This window comes from Coturnix japonica, chromosome Z (assembly GCF_054131305.1).
Source record: "Coturnix japonica strain WE chromosome Z, WE-NBRP24, whole genome shotgun sequence".
Lineage (NCBI taxonomy): Eukaryota > Metazoa > Chordata > Aves > Galliformes > Phasianidae > Coturnix > Coturnix japonica.
Genome location: NC_140702.1, coordinates 7,055,727 through 7,074,392, shown reverse-complemented (window position 1 = coordinate 7,074,392; position 18,666 = coordinate 7,055,727). Strand labels below are relative to the sequence as shown.

Below are 18,666 nucleotides of genomic sequence, written 5' to 3'. Positions count from 1 at the left end.
CACTTACAAATGGGGGTGTCAATTGGATGTGGCCATGCTCTTGTCAGTGGCATCCAGCAACAGAATAAGGGGAAACAGGCAGTTACAAATTATCAAGCTGAGAACGTGATTTTATTGCAAAATTATCCTACAGGATATGTCTGACATCCAACTCAAAGAAATGCTTCACTTACATAATATCCACAATTCTGAAGTAATTCAGGGCTTAGGAGACCAGTCCTGAAATATGCTGTACTTAATGCAATAATATTGTATTTTGAGATAAGCTTACAATTGCATACGTGTTTTTGGAGAATAAACTTTACAGGAACTCTTAAATATCCCAATGATATTTTTATTATTCATTTGAGCATTTCTGTACATCACACAGAGCTAAAGAGCATGACTATAAAAATCAATCACTACCTTTATTTACATTTTTAATTCACAGAAGAGTTTAAGAGCTGAGCATCTTACACCAAAGTGGTAGTACTTAAGATTTGCCAAGGTCATAACAATAGTAAATAACTCGATTATTGATGTTAAGAACTGCAGATTTCATCAGGCATTTTCAGTTCTGAGCAGCCCACTGATCTCAACCCATTCCATACTTCCCACAACACACACAACCAACTGCAGACATCCACCTGGGTCCCCTCTGAGAATAAAGTCAGGTGAACTCTATCAGGTTGTGTAAGTACATTCTCAACACTCATATGTAAACAGAAGTCAGAAAACCTTCAGTAAAGGCAGTATTTCCTTCAGAATGATAATGAACAGATTTTCTTGGAAACATGAAGAGCCAATGCACTCAATATGATACTCCACTGTAATCCTTCAAAGACTGAAATACGGCATTAATGTTTGCTACAACAGCGTTTATGTACAGTGAACTGGCTCAAAGAATAGGAAATAAAAGTGATTTATTGCAAAGAGTAGATTTTAGACAAGCACGTATTTTTAGAGGTCCAGTTTGCTATGATTTTATTTAAACAAGAGTTTTATGCTTTCATGCAATACTTGCACTTAAATAATCATGACAAACAACAGAAGTAGCTAAACAACGCACTAATTATAGACCTTAGTGAACATACAAAAAACTCAGCATTATAGGTTATACTTTCCCAAAATACTGCCGCAGCCGAAACACAGTGATATGCCTTGCAAGGGCATAGGAATGTAATTCAGGAATCACACAGGAACTACCCATTTCTTTTAATTTCACAAACAAGACAAAAGCAATGTTGAACCCCACACGCTGATTCTTCAAATAACGTTTATACAGTACCTTGAGTTTTACTCAAATACTAAAAGTCAGACATATCATTTATTTAGTAAACAAGAATGTGGTAAACCTCTATTACATCTTCCCTTGGTTTTACCTGGAGTAGCCATGTTATTTAAAAGTGGGCAGGTTTGGCACTTTTATACTGATGTCACCAATATTAATATTTCTTGGGATCTCTGGCAGATTCATATTCTTTACAGCTGAAACAGCCCGGGCTGGAGCTCCTGCTAAACCAGCCTGTGTACAAAGTGAGGAAAAACATAAGTCAGGCAAAGCTGAATACAAGAACACTCAATAGCAGTACACACAGACAACTAACGTCTCAAGTATTTCCATGGTTTTACACAATTAGAAAGACCACATGGTAATTGTGTTTGGAATGAAATGGGTTATTTGGAAATATTAATCCAGAAAGAGAAAACAGTTCACACATTCCTTTTTATATGGTAGAACATATATTGTCAACTTGATGGGAAAGTATGCAGGGAGGAACAGGAGGCTTATCCAACTGTGTGTAATGCGTAGGCTACTGAAGGTACAGTCTTGAGATATTTAGTGTGCTATCTGTTTCTCATCTATACTAAGACACACTGACCACAGTTAAAGGTTCAGTACATGTAACCTCAAAGTAACAAGTTACCCAATGTCAGTTGAACCAAATTACTTATCTACAAGCATACGAATATGAGGTAACTCAGGGTGGCTTGGCCTGAAATGAAAAGGATAAAAACTTTGCATTTAGGTGATACAGATTTTATTTTTATTATTGCTAACAAATTTAATATACTTATTATTGATAATTATTTTTATATACTTTTGATCTGTACAAGTAGGCTTAAAAATGTTCACAAAAGACAACAACCACCACAAAAATGCCCTTCAGAACCACTACAGTTGTACACTGTGGCATCTTGCAGGCTGTGTAAAATAGAAGCAACCTTCAAGAAGCAAAGCAACATGCCAAGAACTGGTTAAGACAGACTAAATGTAAACTGATGGTCTTTCTTTAAATTTGATTTTACTTAAGAGTGACAAAGACTGAAGAAATCAGTGCGCTTGGACACATAATAATTCTGAGGAAGAGATACGGTGCTTCAGAAGGAGGCAAACTTCTGGCAAAGCTTTATATCTGTATCTTCAATTACTAAAGAATGTTTATAGGTAACTTTTCAGGTATAACCTTTTCAGATTCTAGTTCTCCAGTGAAATTCATTGTAAGACTGCAGAGTAAGTTCTAACTCCTTGACCTCACCTCCACTGATACACGAAAGGTGACAGACACCTCATACGCTGCTGGGATAACAACTCCAAAGGCTGTACAAAAATACTTTATCCCTTTTACTACTCTCCTAATAAAGAAATGAATGTCATAAGGTCAAATTAATGTAAGGTTTCCAGTTTAAATCCTACCTACAGTTCTGCTGCAGATATGAACCTTATCTCCTCCCTTCAAAAACAAAACCCACGGTCAACCTAAAATCAATTTTAAAGTTTCTGGAAAAGCTAGAGCCTTGTAAATCCATAGCTGTCAGCCACAGGAGGATCCTCAGTACTGGGAACAAAGACCAAAAAGCCATGAGTCATCTGCTGCATACACAGCCTGCCAAACCCAAGTCAGATGTGTCTACGTTGGGAAAAAGATGTGGAGGTAGAGGAGAAAGCTCAGGAAACCTTACAACTCTTAGTATAACCAAATAGTTTGCTCTCACGTTGTTCCCTCACACAATCCAAATGATCAATTCTAAGCTGTATGGCTAACTAAACCTGTAAAAGTGCAAGGAAATATTTTTAAAGCCTCTTTTTCCTCAGTTTCCATTCGTATCACCAAGCGTTCAGGTCCTGCACTTCAAAGGTTTCCATTCCAATCCCTCCATGAAGGGGCAGCTATGGACCTAACACTAGGAGTATTAGGAAATGCAAGTCTCCCAAATCTGTCACCTTTAATCTGCAGTGTCTTAAAGAAACAGCATTAGAAAACATCTCTGAGGAAAAACAAAAACGGGGCAATGTAAACTGTTTTCCATAGAGCAGATGAAAATAATAATAAAGTAGTAACGAAAGCAATGAATTATGCAGTTTGTAACTGAAACAAGGAGAAAATCAGAAAAATATCGTTAAGTTACAGACATGGTCCACACAAACAGGCATGGCTGGCAATCCGAGAGAGAGATGCCTTCTGGGTGACTAGGATGGAAAGTCTTTACTCTTATTTAATGAAAGTTAATTATTCTTAATGAACAAATAAAAGTTTTAGTATAGCTGGTCATTATTTTTACCTACCTGCAGCTATGCTCCTTACACAGACTTACAGCCCCTGCCTCCCGCCCCAATGGCATAGGATACAATGGAGACACAATTGAGAATTATTCAGAATACCACAATTGACACAACCTCTGCCCTTCCTCCCCCTTAGACAGCCACGACTTCCAGCAACCACATTTCATTAGCATCATTTTGGATGGGGATCTACGAAGATCCCTAACAAAAGGATTGTCTTTCACTGCCATGTGCTTCAGTGGAGGTTTTCAAACCACTGCAGTCTTTTCTCCTGTTACTGTCTATATTAAGTTGTTCGGTGTGCACAGCAGAATGCTGTTTATCAAAATTCATACCAACTCTATAAAGGATAACACACTGTATTTCTGAGAGCAAAAATCTGCAAAAAATAACAAAATTAATGAGAAGTCCTTAAACTTCAAAACCGGATAATTAATGCATTATCTGAAACAAGATGACATCTGCATTTATGCAGTCCTTTCATTTACTTATCCTTTACTGAAAGTGGAATATTTCACAAGCACAAAGATTCTACAGGAGATATTTTCAGCCCAGTGTGTTTTTAAGCAGCTTTATAGAGGTACCTGATTAAAAGAGCCACCTTTGTAACATTGCATTGGGCAAGTTTCAACTGCCTCTATCATGAAGCAATTCAGCAGGTATCTTGGTGAGGTGCAAAGAAAAACTATTTCGCTTTAAACAAAAAAATCAAAACACGCAAGCTTTTAACATGCAGTGAATGATGGATTGTCTGTCACAGCAAGCAAATGACTTAAGCCAGTGAGAATGAAACTTCTGAAGACACGTTAATGAAATTTCAGAAATAGAGGACAAATTGCATAAATCTGATATTACAAGTAGCCAATACACCAGATTTTTGCCATAGCTGCTCTGTATTCCCAACTTCCCTTTTTATCAAAGTCTGTATGTGAATCTTGAAATATTGTGTATTATTATTTTAGGTTCAGTTACTGCAAAAAACAAAAAGCTTGTGAACATGGTTATGCACTTTTAGAGCAAAAGAACAATGGCATAAATGCAAAACAATGCTGTTTTTAAGATTGGAATAGAAACATTCAGTAACAAATCTTGTTCTGACAGTCCTAGCTTATCAAGTGATAAATATTAACTGTCGTTAATTAGCTTAGGTCATTATTTATTACTATGGGTATTAACTTTCTTTGTTGTTATCATCACCTTTTCTCATCAGGCCCTACTGATAGAACTATGTGAAAGTAAACCCAGAAACACTGTTTCACTTAAAAAAAAATATAAAAAATCAAATTCATATCATCTGGAAAAAGCACTGTATGTCACAGACTTAGTTCTTATGTACATTGAAAATGAAAAAAAAAAAAAAAAGCAATTCAGACTTCACCCCAAACAGAGCTATCTATCACTAAAATTAACATATAGAAAGATACGACCTACTGGAAAACAAAATAATGCAGGCTGAAGTTTTGCAAAATAAGCCATCCTTTTCTGAGGTACACTGGAGGTACAAGGACCTCTCTGCTGCTGGTGTTTCATACTAGTGCTTATTTCTGGAACAAGTATGATTTCAAAGCAGCAAGGTTATGAAAGAATGAAAGGATGCAATGCATAATATAAAGGAATGATTATGTCCTCTGCTTATGAGGTTAAATAAATGAACATAATTAGAGAAAAAACAAAATGAAGTCTGAAGGTATATCAAAATGAGGCCAAACAGATAAGAAGACTTAAGGACGTACTCTTAGAAATTTTAAGCACTTGAATCACAAAGAATAATGGATGGGAATGATTATTTTTTTGTTTGTTTTTCAGTGCCAGACCCAAAAATAAAAACAGAACATGGGTGAGCAGAACACAGAACACACAAATAAAGAAATTAAACAAAACCTGAAATCAAGCTCCCTACTGCTGCCATTATATGTTTCAAGTGTTGACATTTGAGGCAGAGGAAGGTAATTTCTTTGATTTTCATGCGCTGTAACATACTCCAAATTTAGGTTAAAAGTTTCACACTACCCAAAAATACTTTGGCTAACATTTTATAACTTACTGCAACTAAAAGCAACTATAGAACTATATTTGCTAAGTTTTAAAGTTTTTCCTGGAAAGATCACATAAAAAGCCAAGAGCAAAGCTATTTATAAATTAAATAAACTTTGTCTGCATGAGTCCCAGATAGTTAAACTACCTGAAGTTCAAACACGTAGATACTTAGAATGAATGGAAATGAATTTTGAAATAGTGCCACTAATGTTGACTGACATTCAAACCATTGAGCTGAACTAAATGTTTCCAGCAGCAAATGACAAGGGGGACAATGACCAAAACTAACATTCAAACATATGTTTTTCTCCTCCTTTCCCTATTCAGGGACTGAGGCTATTGAGATACCTTAAAGCAAAATCCGGCCATTCAGATGATAAGGGCAGCAAATGTACATCTGAAGTTTTGAACATGGCAACCACCTTCTTCATTTTATGTTTGCCAAACTTAAGGATTCACAAAACAATTTTGGTATTTCTTCATCATCTTTGCAAATCAGACTGATGATTTCATTTCACATGTTAAAAAAAAACCTGCTTGGATTTGCTGTTTTTCTGTTTAAGTTTTGTTCATCTGAAATTTACTCTAAAACTTAAGCTCTAAAACTCTCTGTAAGCTGATAAGTTGTTTGCTTTTACTTGGAGGAGAATTTTCTTTCCTAGTTTAGATTTTTACTATCAGGAAGGCATTTTGATTGTACCATCACGCTCCATTTTGCTGTCCTTGCATTTAATTTCTATTCAGATTAGTTCTACAGCTTTCTTAAAAGTGCATGCAAGTTCACGTTTCCTTGTTTCTTAAACAATGATAGAAAGAAAAGTTAAATTCTAAAATGCAGGAAGAGAAATAAAATGAAAAATATGATGTCAATGGAAAGCTAGTAAAATACACTATAGCCAATAAAAAGATGAGGGAACTACAAGAAGAAACTAGCACAAAAAGTAGGCTACATAGACTAGTATGGGTATTTTTACACATAATTTTTGAGTCTGGCCTACATAATTTATTGCCTTTGACATCATTTTGCTTTCCCTTTTGGTTAAAAGTACATTTTTTCTCAAAGTCAGCAATACCTTTGTCTACCTGTCCTGTCTGGGAGACTGAAAGATAAAGGTCTGTAAGAGAGAAGAATGAAAGAGCCAGAAAAGATCAGGATGTTCGGAAAAAAACTGAGGTCCAACTTAAAATGTCTAAATCACACATAGTTGAACACTCCAAATAGAGAAAAGGTAGCACAGATTTACCTACAGTACTTCCAGAAGCACTGGATAAAATCCCAAAGATCCCTCTCCCAAAAATTCCCTCCCTTAATTACCATGATTGGTTGGCTTTAGAAGAGTTGAGCAGAAACCCATTCACAGACAAACACTAACACTTTAATGTAAGGAAATGTAGGAAAGACAACATTTCTCAGCATAAAAACACAATTTCCTTCATAGCACATCCTCGCAATGTTAGGAACTGAATCAGAAATCAAAGCTATGGACTCCATCACAGTAATTTAAGCAAATCATCTCTGCTGAAAGGATTAAGAAATCCTTTGAGCTGATAATATTTACAAATATTTGTAAATTAAATAAACGCAATTTAACTCCTTTGCTAAACTCCAATTGATAGACCATTTTGAAACCCAATATAAAACTAAACAAATATCTGATGTCAAATGGCTGGATTTTGTATATTATGTAAAGTTGGATGGGTACACTATGAAATTTAGAGTATTTCTGTAAATGGAGCTCACTCACAGTTGTACTGGGTTCATCTCTTCAGGCTATAAACGTAAAGGCAATTCAACCTTAACACAGCTATTGTACAGATGCAAGAACCACAACTGAGGTCAAAGAAGCTGAATAGACTAATGTGCGAGTACTGTGGCATAGGAGGAAGTCCTATGAACTATGGCCAAAAGAAACAAAACAAAACAAAAATCTGACTTTTAAAAAAACATTTTTTCTTTTTGAAGAAATAGAACTAAAAGGATCCACTAGATTTGATTTCTTTGTGACAAGCATTAAGAATTATTAATGAATTATTACCACTTTTTATTTATACAAGCTGAATTTGATGCTATATTGGAGAGACATATTCAGGAAAGACATGTTGAAAGATTTACAATCTTGATCAAAAAGGCAAAAGGAAAGAAATAGCAACCAGATAATTTCTGAGGAGATTCATGCAGCAAATGATTAATGATCTGTGGAACTATTTATCAGGATTTATGAAGTATCACAGCATTACAGCAACTGTTACATTTGAGAAGAAACGGTCACTCAGCTAAAAAAAAAGCATTTCTGGTGAGCAGGACTGTTAAACATTCCACTCTATTCCAGTCACTAAGTGTTTACGTTTATTACTGCTGCTTCTTTGCCTTCTATAATTCATTGCTGAATGTAAAAGAGTAAGTTGCTATGTGCCTTACACATGCTACGAATTCTAGGTTTTCTGTTTTGTTTTGTGCTGTTTTTATATCTTCTATGGCCTAATTTTCTGCGAGTACCTTAAATGAAAGAAATACTTACTGGTGGGTATATGAAAAAGAAAATATTGCAGATGTATTTCAGTGCCTAGTGAGAGACTACTCTCCAGTTGGTTTGGTAACAGAATAAATTACGAAAAAACACTTTAATTAAATGCTTCTAGTGGAAACTTGCATGTGCATTAACACATGGTCAAACCCAGCTGCTTAATAAGTTCAGCTTTTGGGATACCACGTTAGCCTTCCATCAAAAGAATAAAAATGTATGTATTCAGAAATTATTCAAACTTAGCAATAACTTGTGATACTTCCAAGTAAGCAACACCTCATTCTAAATTTGCAGATTTTAAAATGAAAGTGTTGGACATCTTCAAAATCCATAATGCAGCCTTTCTGAACATACATTGCCAGGCACAATGTCGTATCATGCACAGCTTTTTCCAGCTTCTTACAGCGCTGTTCTGATCTTGGAAATAGTTTGGAAGTTGTGCAAAACAGACAACTAAGTCTATCAAAAGGCTCAAGATGATGCAACGTGAGATTCTAGAATTAGGAGAACAGTATACATTGTACCACCAAAAAAAAATAAAAGAAACAAACAAAAAAAAGCTGATAAATTAAGTTCTCTTCTGGTTTGTAAGATGCACTCAATCTAGAACTAGAAAGTTATCTGTGTCTTCCTCTCAAATGTCATTCAGTTTTCACGTTTATGCCACCTGTGATTCTTCAATCCATTCAGCTGACCTCAGATTTAGAAAGTCTTCAATTTAAGAAGTTTTGCTTACCAATTTGAAAACTAAGCTCTGAAAATCAGATCATGTGTTCTTTTGTACAACTACTTGAGCAATAAGAATCATTCACAGACTTACCTAAGATGTACTGTTAATATTTTAGCTAACATGACAAGCCTGATAATGTTTAAAAAGAGTAGCATTTAGTCACATAGCTAAAATAATTCTAAAATCCCTTCTCATTCTAAATTTCTCTCCTAAACACAAATCCAACAATACTAAAGACAAGCATTTTAATATCCAGATTTACAAGCTGCAAAGTTTAACATGGAATTACATCTTGTCACAAGTGTGCCTCTTTTCTACTTGTCAAGAGGAAAGCAATTCCCTCAAGTTACACAAGCATCTCTCACTCAGACCAGCATGTACATGTAAGTGAATTTCATCTTCTTGCTGGAGTCTACTCAGCTAACAACCGAATGTTTTAATTACCAGCATGACAGAATTCATATTTAATTAAAAGTGCCTACAACTGGCTTATAATTTCTATTAAGTCCGTTTCACTCCGATTTATCATTTGTGTTGCAGTATTTTTGTGTATTAAATATACTGCCATCTATGTCAGCAGATAGAAGCATACTAGTAGACAGGAATGTGTTATCTACACACTTCAGTTCTTCATATAAATTCATTTGCTGTAATGATTAGCAATTTAAATACAATAAATACTCTGGAAATAAAATGCTTTCTGCAAGAGAAACTCAGAGAACTACAGGTGCATCCCAATAGCAATGACATGTTCTGCTGCTAGATACACATCTAAAATGTGTATCTAGCAAAAAGTCTAAACAGCAGCTTTTCTAAGCAACTTCTGCATAAGAAGGAAAGTACAATATACTCATTTAATGACATATTGTGAATTTTCAGTATAAGCAAGCAGCTTGAAGAATAAGCAGTATTATGTAGCATGCATTTACTACAATCATATTTTTAGTTTAGACACTACACAGCACTGCTTCGTTCTTACCTCAGATTTTTCCAGTTTATTCTGAGCATCAATCTGAGTGACAATTTCATTCATGTTGGTCTCCAGAACCATTCCACCCATCACCATTTCAGCCAATATATTATGGACCTAAAAAGAAGACCATAAGAAAACTTTAAAACTTCTATATGCAGCTGGACAGATTATGTCTAAATTTATCCATCCAAGAGCATGTACATTCTATCAGACAAATAATGTTAGCACAGTCTTTGGAACAATTTGGGCACAAAGCTTATAACACGCTGTTCACTTCTGCAATATGCTCTTTGCTCGTAGTTCTTTTATCACATTTCTCAACAGCTTTACCACGTCGCTTATCAATTCATTCAATCATTCATCTTCCTTTTAGTATGTTTTCTACGCAAGGATATTAGAACAAGAGTTCTACTTAGTGGTGTTGGTAATAAAGCTAAGAAGCAATCTCTAGAATATTAACGGATTTCTCAGAAACAGTTATGTAAAAATTATATTGAGTTTTATCTGTGACACATGAGAGACATAATGACGTTCACCCATGGATACCAAGGTTAGGCTTGGAAGCAGAGATAATACAACTGAACAATAAGGCCTCCCTTGAGCCTTCTCCAGACTAAACAATCCCAGTTCCATAACCCACAAGTCCATGAAGACTTCAGCATCTAGGAATGGGATGGATGGTCAGGACTGAAAGAATGAGTGAGCTAATCAATGATGTTAATGAAATTGGTGAGTCTAAAATTCCTCTTCCCTGTAACTCTGGTTTTAGAATGTGAGCTTTGGTTCACAAACCTCTGATTCAGTCTGTATTTGCACCTTACATAACGATTCATTTATTTTTTAATGCATGTTTCCTCATGCTTTTTACAAAAACCCTTCAGCAAATACATAATGTAAAATTTTGCAAGCCTGTTATAATTCTGAAGCTACACATAATTACCTTTATGAGATAAAATCACTGTACAATATAATACTTCAAAGCATAATTCTGCTATTACTTGAGATATTCTTGCAGTTTCCCTGTGGATCAAGGACAGAAGTAAATCCTTAAATCAGGCACATCCAACCTGCAGTCTGTGGGCCACATGCAGCCCAGCACAGCTCCAGTGCAGCTGGCCCCCAAGCCCTGTGCCATCAGGGCACAGCTCAGCCCCACCTGCAAGCACAGACCCTCCATGCCAGCCAAATATCAGTGAACAGATATTGTGAATTTTAAATTGGAATGTATAGAGTTGCATTCTAAAATGTGATCACATCTCCTTACCAAACTTTTATAAGACCTCTAGTAAGACAGGGAAATATCCTTCACTTCAGTATCACACCTTACTCAAGTCATCACTTTTTGCCACTATATACATTTGTGAACAACTATTTTGAAGGACAAAGTACGGTGAGAGTAAGATGTTATCAAAAACTCTATTGAAAACCTTGATAACCGACTAAGAATTGCAACCACTGCCATCAAACCACCAGCCTGATGCATTAGTTTCACATTACTTTTGGAGTGACATACATTTGTTTGGTCTTCATAAATGTTCAGCAAGCACCAGTCAGTGTCAGTTGGGTATCATTTTTTCCACATGAAGTAACTCAGTTTCACACCTTCACTTCATATTTCATACATCTTAACTTAGAAAAGTAGGCTCCATACAGCTTTCAAGTTTTAAAAATAACCTCTCGATGGAACCTGTCTAGACTTTATTAACAATGAAAGGAGAATCACTGCATATTTTAATACTGAGTAGCAGGTGAATCAAACATTTTACTTGGTAGGAAATATTACAGGAGCTCATCACTGTACCTTGTCTACATGGAAAATTAAATCCAGCTCACAGACATTTTCGAAACATTTGTCTAGTGTTTCCACGAATACCTGAAAAGGGGGAAAAGAAAAGGTCAGAAGTCAAGCTATAACAGAAACTCAGTAGTTCCAGTAGATTCTGTCAGGAGTTCAACCTGTTGTGTGTGTGTGTCAAATTATGAATTTAATATTATTTCTTAACTTGCAGTTGAATTATTAATATTTAATAGCTTTGACCGACGTGGAAACCAGATTTTTTTTACACTAACATCTCTCAACCTCTCTTAAGGCATGTTGAAATAACTGATGTAGATAAAATAAGAGCCATGCTGCTTTCACTACAACTTTAGTTGAGAATGCATGCAAATGAATTGCATGCAATAGTAAGCATTGCCAGAAATTAAGTAGTTTGGTAAATATCTCATGTACTGCAGTCTTGTAGATCAAAATAATCAGAAGAGAAAACACACCCAGGGAAAGAAAAAAAAACAAACCAGTTCAAATGTACCTTGTGACATCATCAGAAAATAAATGGAACAGAAACAGAAAGGAATGTCAAATGCAGAGCAGATCACTGAGTGCGTACTAGCGGACTCACAGTGACTGTCCAGCTCCCTCTTGAGTTTCACTTTTGAAATAACACATATAATTTATTTATGGAGGATAACAGAACCAAAGCGGCTCCTGTGCTTATTAAAACAACGATCATTGGAACAACTGCATTTTTTAATCAGGCAAATAATAAGGGGAATAAAATATAGATCAATGCTCAGAATATAAGTAAGTTGGCAGAAAATTTAAAATATCTAATTGATTTTATGCATTTGATGCTAGATAACTTAAAATAATCAATAACAACAACAACAAAAGTGCAAAAATAAAGTGAAAACAATAAGCACAACCCATATCAAGAAGATCCCACTTATTTCTAAATACTTCAACATCCAACTAATTCTATTTCCTCACTGAGTGTACTACCCCGATCACAAGTTTACTGATCATCTGGTTTAGAACATAACAGTACTACAATAAAGCCAGTCCTCTGTACACAAGGCTGTTTCTTCTTCTTCCCCAGGGATGACATGTAGTTAAGTCATCATTCACGTTTTCACTTCAAGCACCTGAAGACACTGTATTTTCCCCATACATACACTGATGTCCCATCTTTCCTTTAATAAATATAAATTACAGCTACCCATAGCTGCTCCAGAGAGTGTTGATTAGTGAAAACAAAAGTTAGCCTTCAGATAAATGGCGGGACAAACCACAGAATTCTAACACCACAATTGGGAGCTATGTGCTTTTGAAAAGAGACAGGCAGGAAGGGTTGGGGAGTTGCCCTCTGTTAAGTGATAAACAGACTGTTACCTCTAAAAAACAACCATGATCAGGTTGAGAGCTTGTGGGTTAAAATTAGGGATCAAACTGACACAAGTTGTCTGGTGGGCAGGGTCTACTATAAGCTGCCTGATCAAGGGGAGCCCGTTGTTGAGGCCTCCTTGCTACGGCTAGAAGACGTATTGAGCTCAGAGGCTATCACCTTGATGGGGTGATTTCAACCACTCAGACGTCAGCTCAGAAAACAACATAACACTTTAAACAAGTGACTCCTAGAGTCCTTTGAGGAGAACTTCCTGACACGAGTATTAGATCAAAAGGAAGTAAAGCACTGCTGAGCTTGGTGCTCACTGATGCAGAGATGCTCACTAAACAGGTAGGACAGGTAAGCAGTCTGGGCTGCAGCAATCATATCGAATTCACAATCTTGAGAAGTATGGTCTGGGCAAAAAGATTCAGTAGCCTGAACTTCTGGCTCTTTATGGAATTATAGGATAGGATCCCCTGGGAAGCTGGGTTTAGGGACAAAATAGCAGATAAGAGCTGGTAAAACTTTGAGAACACTCTTCTGAGAACACAAGAGTTCTGCATCCCCTGCATAAGAAATCAAGCAGAGGAGGCAGGAAACTGGAATGGTTCAACAAGGTCCTGCTGGTCAAACTGAGGGAAAAGAAGGGAACATGCAAGCAGTGGAAGCAGAGATGCATAGCCTGGGAAAAACACAGGGATTCTGTATGGACACATAGAGATGGGCCCAGAAAAACCAAGGCACAGACAGAACTGGCCCTAGCAAGGGATGTGAAAAATAGTAAGATGAGAGTCTACAGATTCATTGGTCAAAACAGAAAAGCCATGAAGAATGTATCCCTCATAAATGAGAAGCAACAACTGGCTTCAACAGACACAGACAAGGTTCTCAGCACGTTCCTTGCCTTAGTCCTCACTGTCATTCAGGCTTCCTGTGTCTCTAACATCCCTCAACCTTTACACAGTGGCTGGGGGAGTAAAACAGTTCCAAATGTAAGAAAAGAGCAAGTTTCAGGGTACCTTAAGAGACTGAAATGCATTACAGGGTCCTAAAGGTACTGGCTGATGTTGTTGCCAAGCTGTTGTCATATCTGAAAAGTAATGGCAGTCAGGCACAGTCTGCAGTGACTGGAAAACAGGAAAGATCAGTCCCATTTTTAAGGAAGAAACATCTGAGGAACCACAGGCAGTGAGCCTCACCTTTGCACCTGGGAAGACCATAGAGCAGATCTTCCTGAAGCACATGCAAGATGAGGAGGTGATCCAAGGAAGTGATCTGCCTTGGCTTCACCATGGGGAAACTGCATCTGACCAATCTGGTGGCCACTAAGATGGAATGATGGCATTTACAAACAAGGGAAGGACAAGAGATGTTGTCTATGTGGACTTACTCAAGGCCTCTGACACAGTCTCAAACCACACTCATTTCTAAATTGAGGATAAGGATTTAAAGGCTGGACTATTCAGTGAATAAAGAATTGCTTAAATGGCTGCAGCCAGAGGGTTGTGGTAAACAGCTCTTTGTACAGGTGGAGGTCAATGATGAGTGATGTCCTGATGTCCCCCAGCTGTCCATTTTGCAACCAGTTTTGCTCTTCAGCACCTTAATCAACAACACAGACAGTGGGATCGGGTGCACCTTCCTCAAGTTCGCTGATAACATCAAGCTGAGTGGAGTAGTTCATACAATAAAAGGAAGGGATGTCACACAAAGTTTGAAAACTGGGCCCACATGAACCTAAAATGAGATTTAAGAACACCAAGTGCTAAGTGTTGCAATTGGGTCAGACTGGGAGAATTCACTGAGAGCAGCCCTACAAAGGACTTGATGGTTCTGCTGGACAAAAAGCCAAACATGAGCCAGCTGTGTGTGCTTGTGCTTGGAAGGGCAACTACCTGGGCTGCATCAGAATAAGGGAGGCCAGCAGGGTGAGGGTGGTGACTGTTCCCTTCTGCTCTGCCCTTCTGAAGCCCAGTCTTGCGACTCCAAGGAAAAGAAAGACATACAGTTGTTGAGCAGGCCCAACATGGCCATCCTTGTGGATCTTCTACGTGGCCCAGAGAAGGGCCATGAGGATGATTACAGAAGTGGAGTCCCTCTAAAGAAAGGCTGATGAAGCTGAGGTTGTTTAAGCTGTCTTACTGTTATCTGTACTGTCTCTGAACTACAGTAAACAAAGACACGTGAAAATGTTTCAACACTTCTGAACGCAAAAACAATGCTAATTTACTTGAGTAGATGCAGGTGTGTGTGTGTGTGTATATACTGCCGGTCTGCACTGCACATGGGCTTGAGATGTAATAATAAATTTTTTGAGGGTGCTTTTCCAGATTAAACTCCATTTAACTCTGATGGCTATTGCGAAGAGGATTAAATGGACCGTAAGCCAGAATGGAAATTAATAACGTTAAATTAATATGTGTATACTTTCTACTACAATCAGTTGGCTGAATTACAATGATCTAGAGAAATAGGATCACTGAACAGCTGCAGGTACTGTGGTGAGACTGTAGTTAAAAAGAAAATCATAATGCTCAGGAAAAAAAAATTAACTATTGCTATAAAAAGAAATATTATTTATGTTGTTTTTACTTTATTGAAGTATTTACACTAGCATGTAATATAGCACTGGATCTTTATGGAAAAAATGTGAAATATATAAATCAAGTGATGGAAATCCATCCTAGAACTTGTGGCATAAGAAGTAACACAGTTTAAAGTTTATGCACTATTTAAACTCTCACTTCAGAGAGTTTGTGGGCACTACATATATATCTAGTACAGAGCTGCAGAAACTTGCTTCAGCACCTTGAAGTAGTATCAGGTTGCACAATTTAACTGGAAATGATTGGAAGCTACTGATCCGTCACTTTTAGTATATCATAAGAAATAAAATGCTAGTTGAATCTGCATAATGGCCCTGCAAAACATAGCAAGTCAGACTGACTGGCTTAGATAGTCTTTCCTGTCCTTATTATCTGATTCAACAGGTGAACCTCATAAATAAGCTCTTTATCAGAAAAACATTCCTAAGTCACATGAAACATTAACATGCTTCTTTCCTCAGTTCATAAATATTTCAGAAGTCACACTAAGCAATCAGCAGACAAGCAGCTAAAAGTGCATAAGGCCACTTTGGGCACTCAGTAACTCACATAACTCAGAATGTTTCTATGAGTAAATACGAAATAAGCATCTATAAAAAACAGTACTTCACAGTATGAAAGTCTCCTTCATTACAAATATTATATAGAAAGACAACGCTAAGTACTGAAGTTTCAAACTTCTTACAAATCCAATTACTAAAAAAAATACTAATTTTTTAAAAGTAAACAAACTTACTTGTATCAGGTCTAAAATGCCAAGCTCACTTTCTGAAGAATCCACGCAAAACACAAAATACAAGGTGGCATAGTGTCGGTAAATTAGTTTGTTATCAGATCCACCTATTAATCTAAATGGGAAAGAAAACACAGAACTTAGTCAGTCTCTAAGAATATGCTGAGCAAAACCCCAGTTAATTCTGTTAAAGGATGCTTACTGTTAATGACTGGCTACAGCTATTCAAAAATCAAACACCAATTCTGTAATACAATTACAATAGAAGAAAACAAAGCAACATCCAAGTTACATTTTCCACATAAACATAGTTATTGTTATCCGTATGGATAATTATTATGTTGATACACACGCCATCATATTACAATCAATTCAAACTGATGGTGCAGGTTCATCCAAAATGAACTTCCATTACACGCTAGCAGGCACTGTACAGACATAAAAGTGCTTTTTAGCTTAACAGAACACGTGTTGAAGAATGACTTCTTTCTCAAGACTTTCTCAAGACCACAGCAAGATTAGAAGAAATATATAATGCAAAGAAATCACAGCTGGCACAGTACAAGTAGGTACTTAACTGTGACTCTGCATAAAGTAACATTAACACACCAGTATCTGTTTCACTAGAAAAAAATAAGCTTTACTTCCTACGTAATTTTGACACACGTCCATATACATCTATGAATAAATAGACATGTATATTCCAACTAGTAAAAAATACACCTGGTATCAACATAATGCAATCACTAGTGTGTTAAGTATCTCAAGCCATGTGGCATTTACAGTACAACTGTAAGAGCAAGTATGATACTATCAACAGAAATATTTGCAAGTATATAACATTTACTGTTTTATATATATATATATATATATATAATCTGATACTTACAAGCCTCCTTCTAGAAAATTACAGACGTTTTCATCACGTTTGGATACTAAGTGGAAGGTTTCTCTGATAATCTGTTGTTGTGTATCTTCACTCTACAAAAGAAAATGTATTTTGCCATCAAGCAAAATCATTAAACAACAATGCACAGCACTCACAGCAGATAAATAGAACATAGAGCATAGGAGAATCCTGTAACTATCCACTCCTGATGCCTTAAATGTGCCAAGCAATAAGCTCTATGCTGTTTTTATGTCATTTCAACATCTGTGGTCAGAAAAAAAAAAAAAAAAAAAAGAAAGAAAAACATTTATACAAGTTATAGAAGAGTATATTACCATGAAATAAATAATTGTGAAAAAATCTGCCCGTTTTTAAGAAAATTCTCCAGATACCAACATTTCAAATTAGTTTCTTCAATAAAAAGGATGTACACTAAAGTATCCAGGAGATTTCCTATCTCCATTGTAAGCTGAACAGCTACAGACACCCTTTGAAAGTATTTCATTAATACTCTTTTAATTAACTCTTACATCTACACTGATTGGTTGGGGAAGGGAGTGAGACTTCTTCAGTAAGTTCTGCAAGATTACCCAGAAATACATGGATACGCACACAAGGGTAATGCTCATCAACATCTGAACTTTACAATGGGGAATGGTAAATGAGAGATCATAGTATCACAGTCATGAGAGATGGTGGCTTGGTGATCCAGGATAGCTGAGAAAGATAAAAATGGTGTACAGACATACAACAGGACTTCTAAGTACTGACTCTCTGAGAAGAGGGGTTCAATTCAGTCACCCACTGTAATGAACTGTTATTGGTTATAGGCCTTTAATCGCAAGCCTGAAGAGCCACAGCCATCATTTTAACCCTGAAGACATGCAAAGTAAGAAGCATTCCTTCCAGTAATAGCAAATAAGGGTTTTGTGATGGCCAAAATTGCACTGGTCACAGATACAAACAAGGGTGCTGCTAAAAAAGAACTATCTGCATACACAAATCTGGGAAGCACCCGCTGTTTTCTTGGATTTCAGCATCCAAGGTCAATCCAAGCAGGGCTTGGCCTGTCTAGGTCTTTTCCAACCTTGATAATTCTATGATTAAAGCATCATTTTAAAAGCTCCCGGCCTAATGGAGCTGCAGGGCCTAGGGCTGTGAATCCCTACAGATCTGAGAGCGCGGATCGCCTCTGAGCGAGGCTTTATTGCATCCTTAGTATCACATAGGGATAATAAGGACAACAACGGGGCAGAACGGCCTGAAAGCCCACAAACCAGCCCGGGGACCGGCCCTCCCCACACAGCTCTGGGGCTGCGACCCTCCTCCCCGTGCCCTCCCCAACCCTGCCCACCCATACATAGCGCTGGTAGAACTTGGAGAGCCGCGGCTTGCCGTGGTTGTTGAAGATGAGGATGGCTTTAATCATGGTGGAGCCGCAGCCCGGAGCTGTGTCAAGTGA

At 37.0% G+C, this 18,666-nt stretch overlaps 1 protein-coding gene across 2 annotated transcripts; it reads right to left on the bottom strand.

The window, feature by feature from the left end:
- Positions 1-318: 318 nt before the first annotated feature.
- AP3S1 (adaptor related protein complex 3 subunit sigma 1) lies at positions 319-18,664 on the bottom strand. 2 transcript variants are annotated; one of them, XM_015849984.3, is made up of 7 exons: positions 18,565-18,664; positions 17,205-17,296; positions 16,319-16,430; positions 11,611-11,682; positions 9,816-9,923; positions 6,655-6,696; positions 319-1,504 (listed from the first exon to the last, which is right to left on the bottom strand). In XM_015849984.3, exons 1-6 carry the CDS (start codon positions 18,631-18,633, stop codon positions 6,661-6,663), a joined length of 489 nt encoding a protein of 162 aa, XP_015705470.3. In that variant the 5' UTR covers positions 18,634-18,664; the 3' UTR covers positions 319-1,504; positions 6,655-6,660. The 2 variants fall into 2 exon arrangements, with proteins under 2 accessions (XP_015705470.3, XP_015705469.3); XM_015849983.3 differs by lacking the exon at positions 6,655-6,696.
- Between the last annotated feature and the right edge of the window lie 2 nt (positions 18,665-18,666).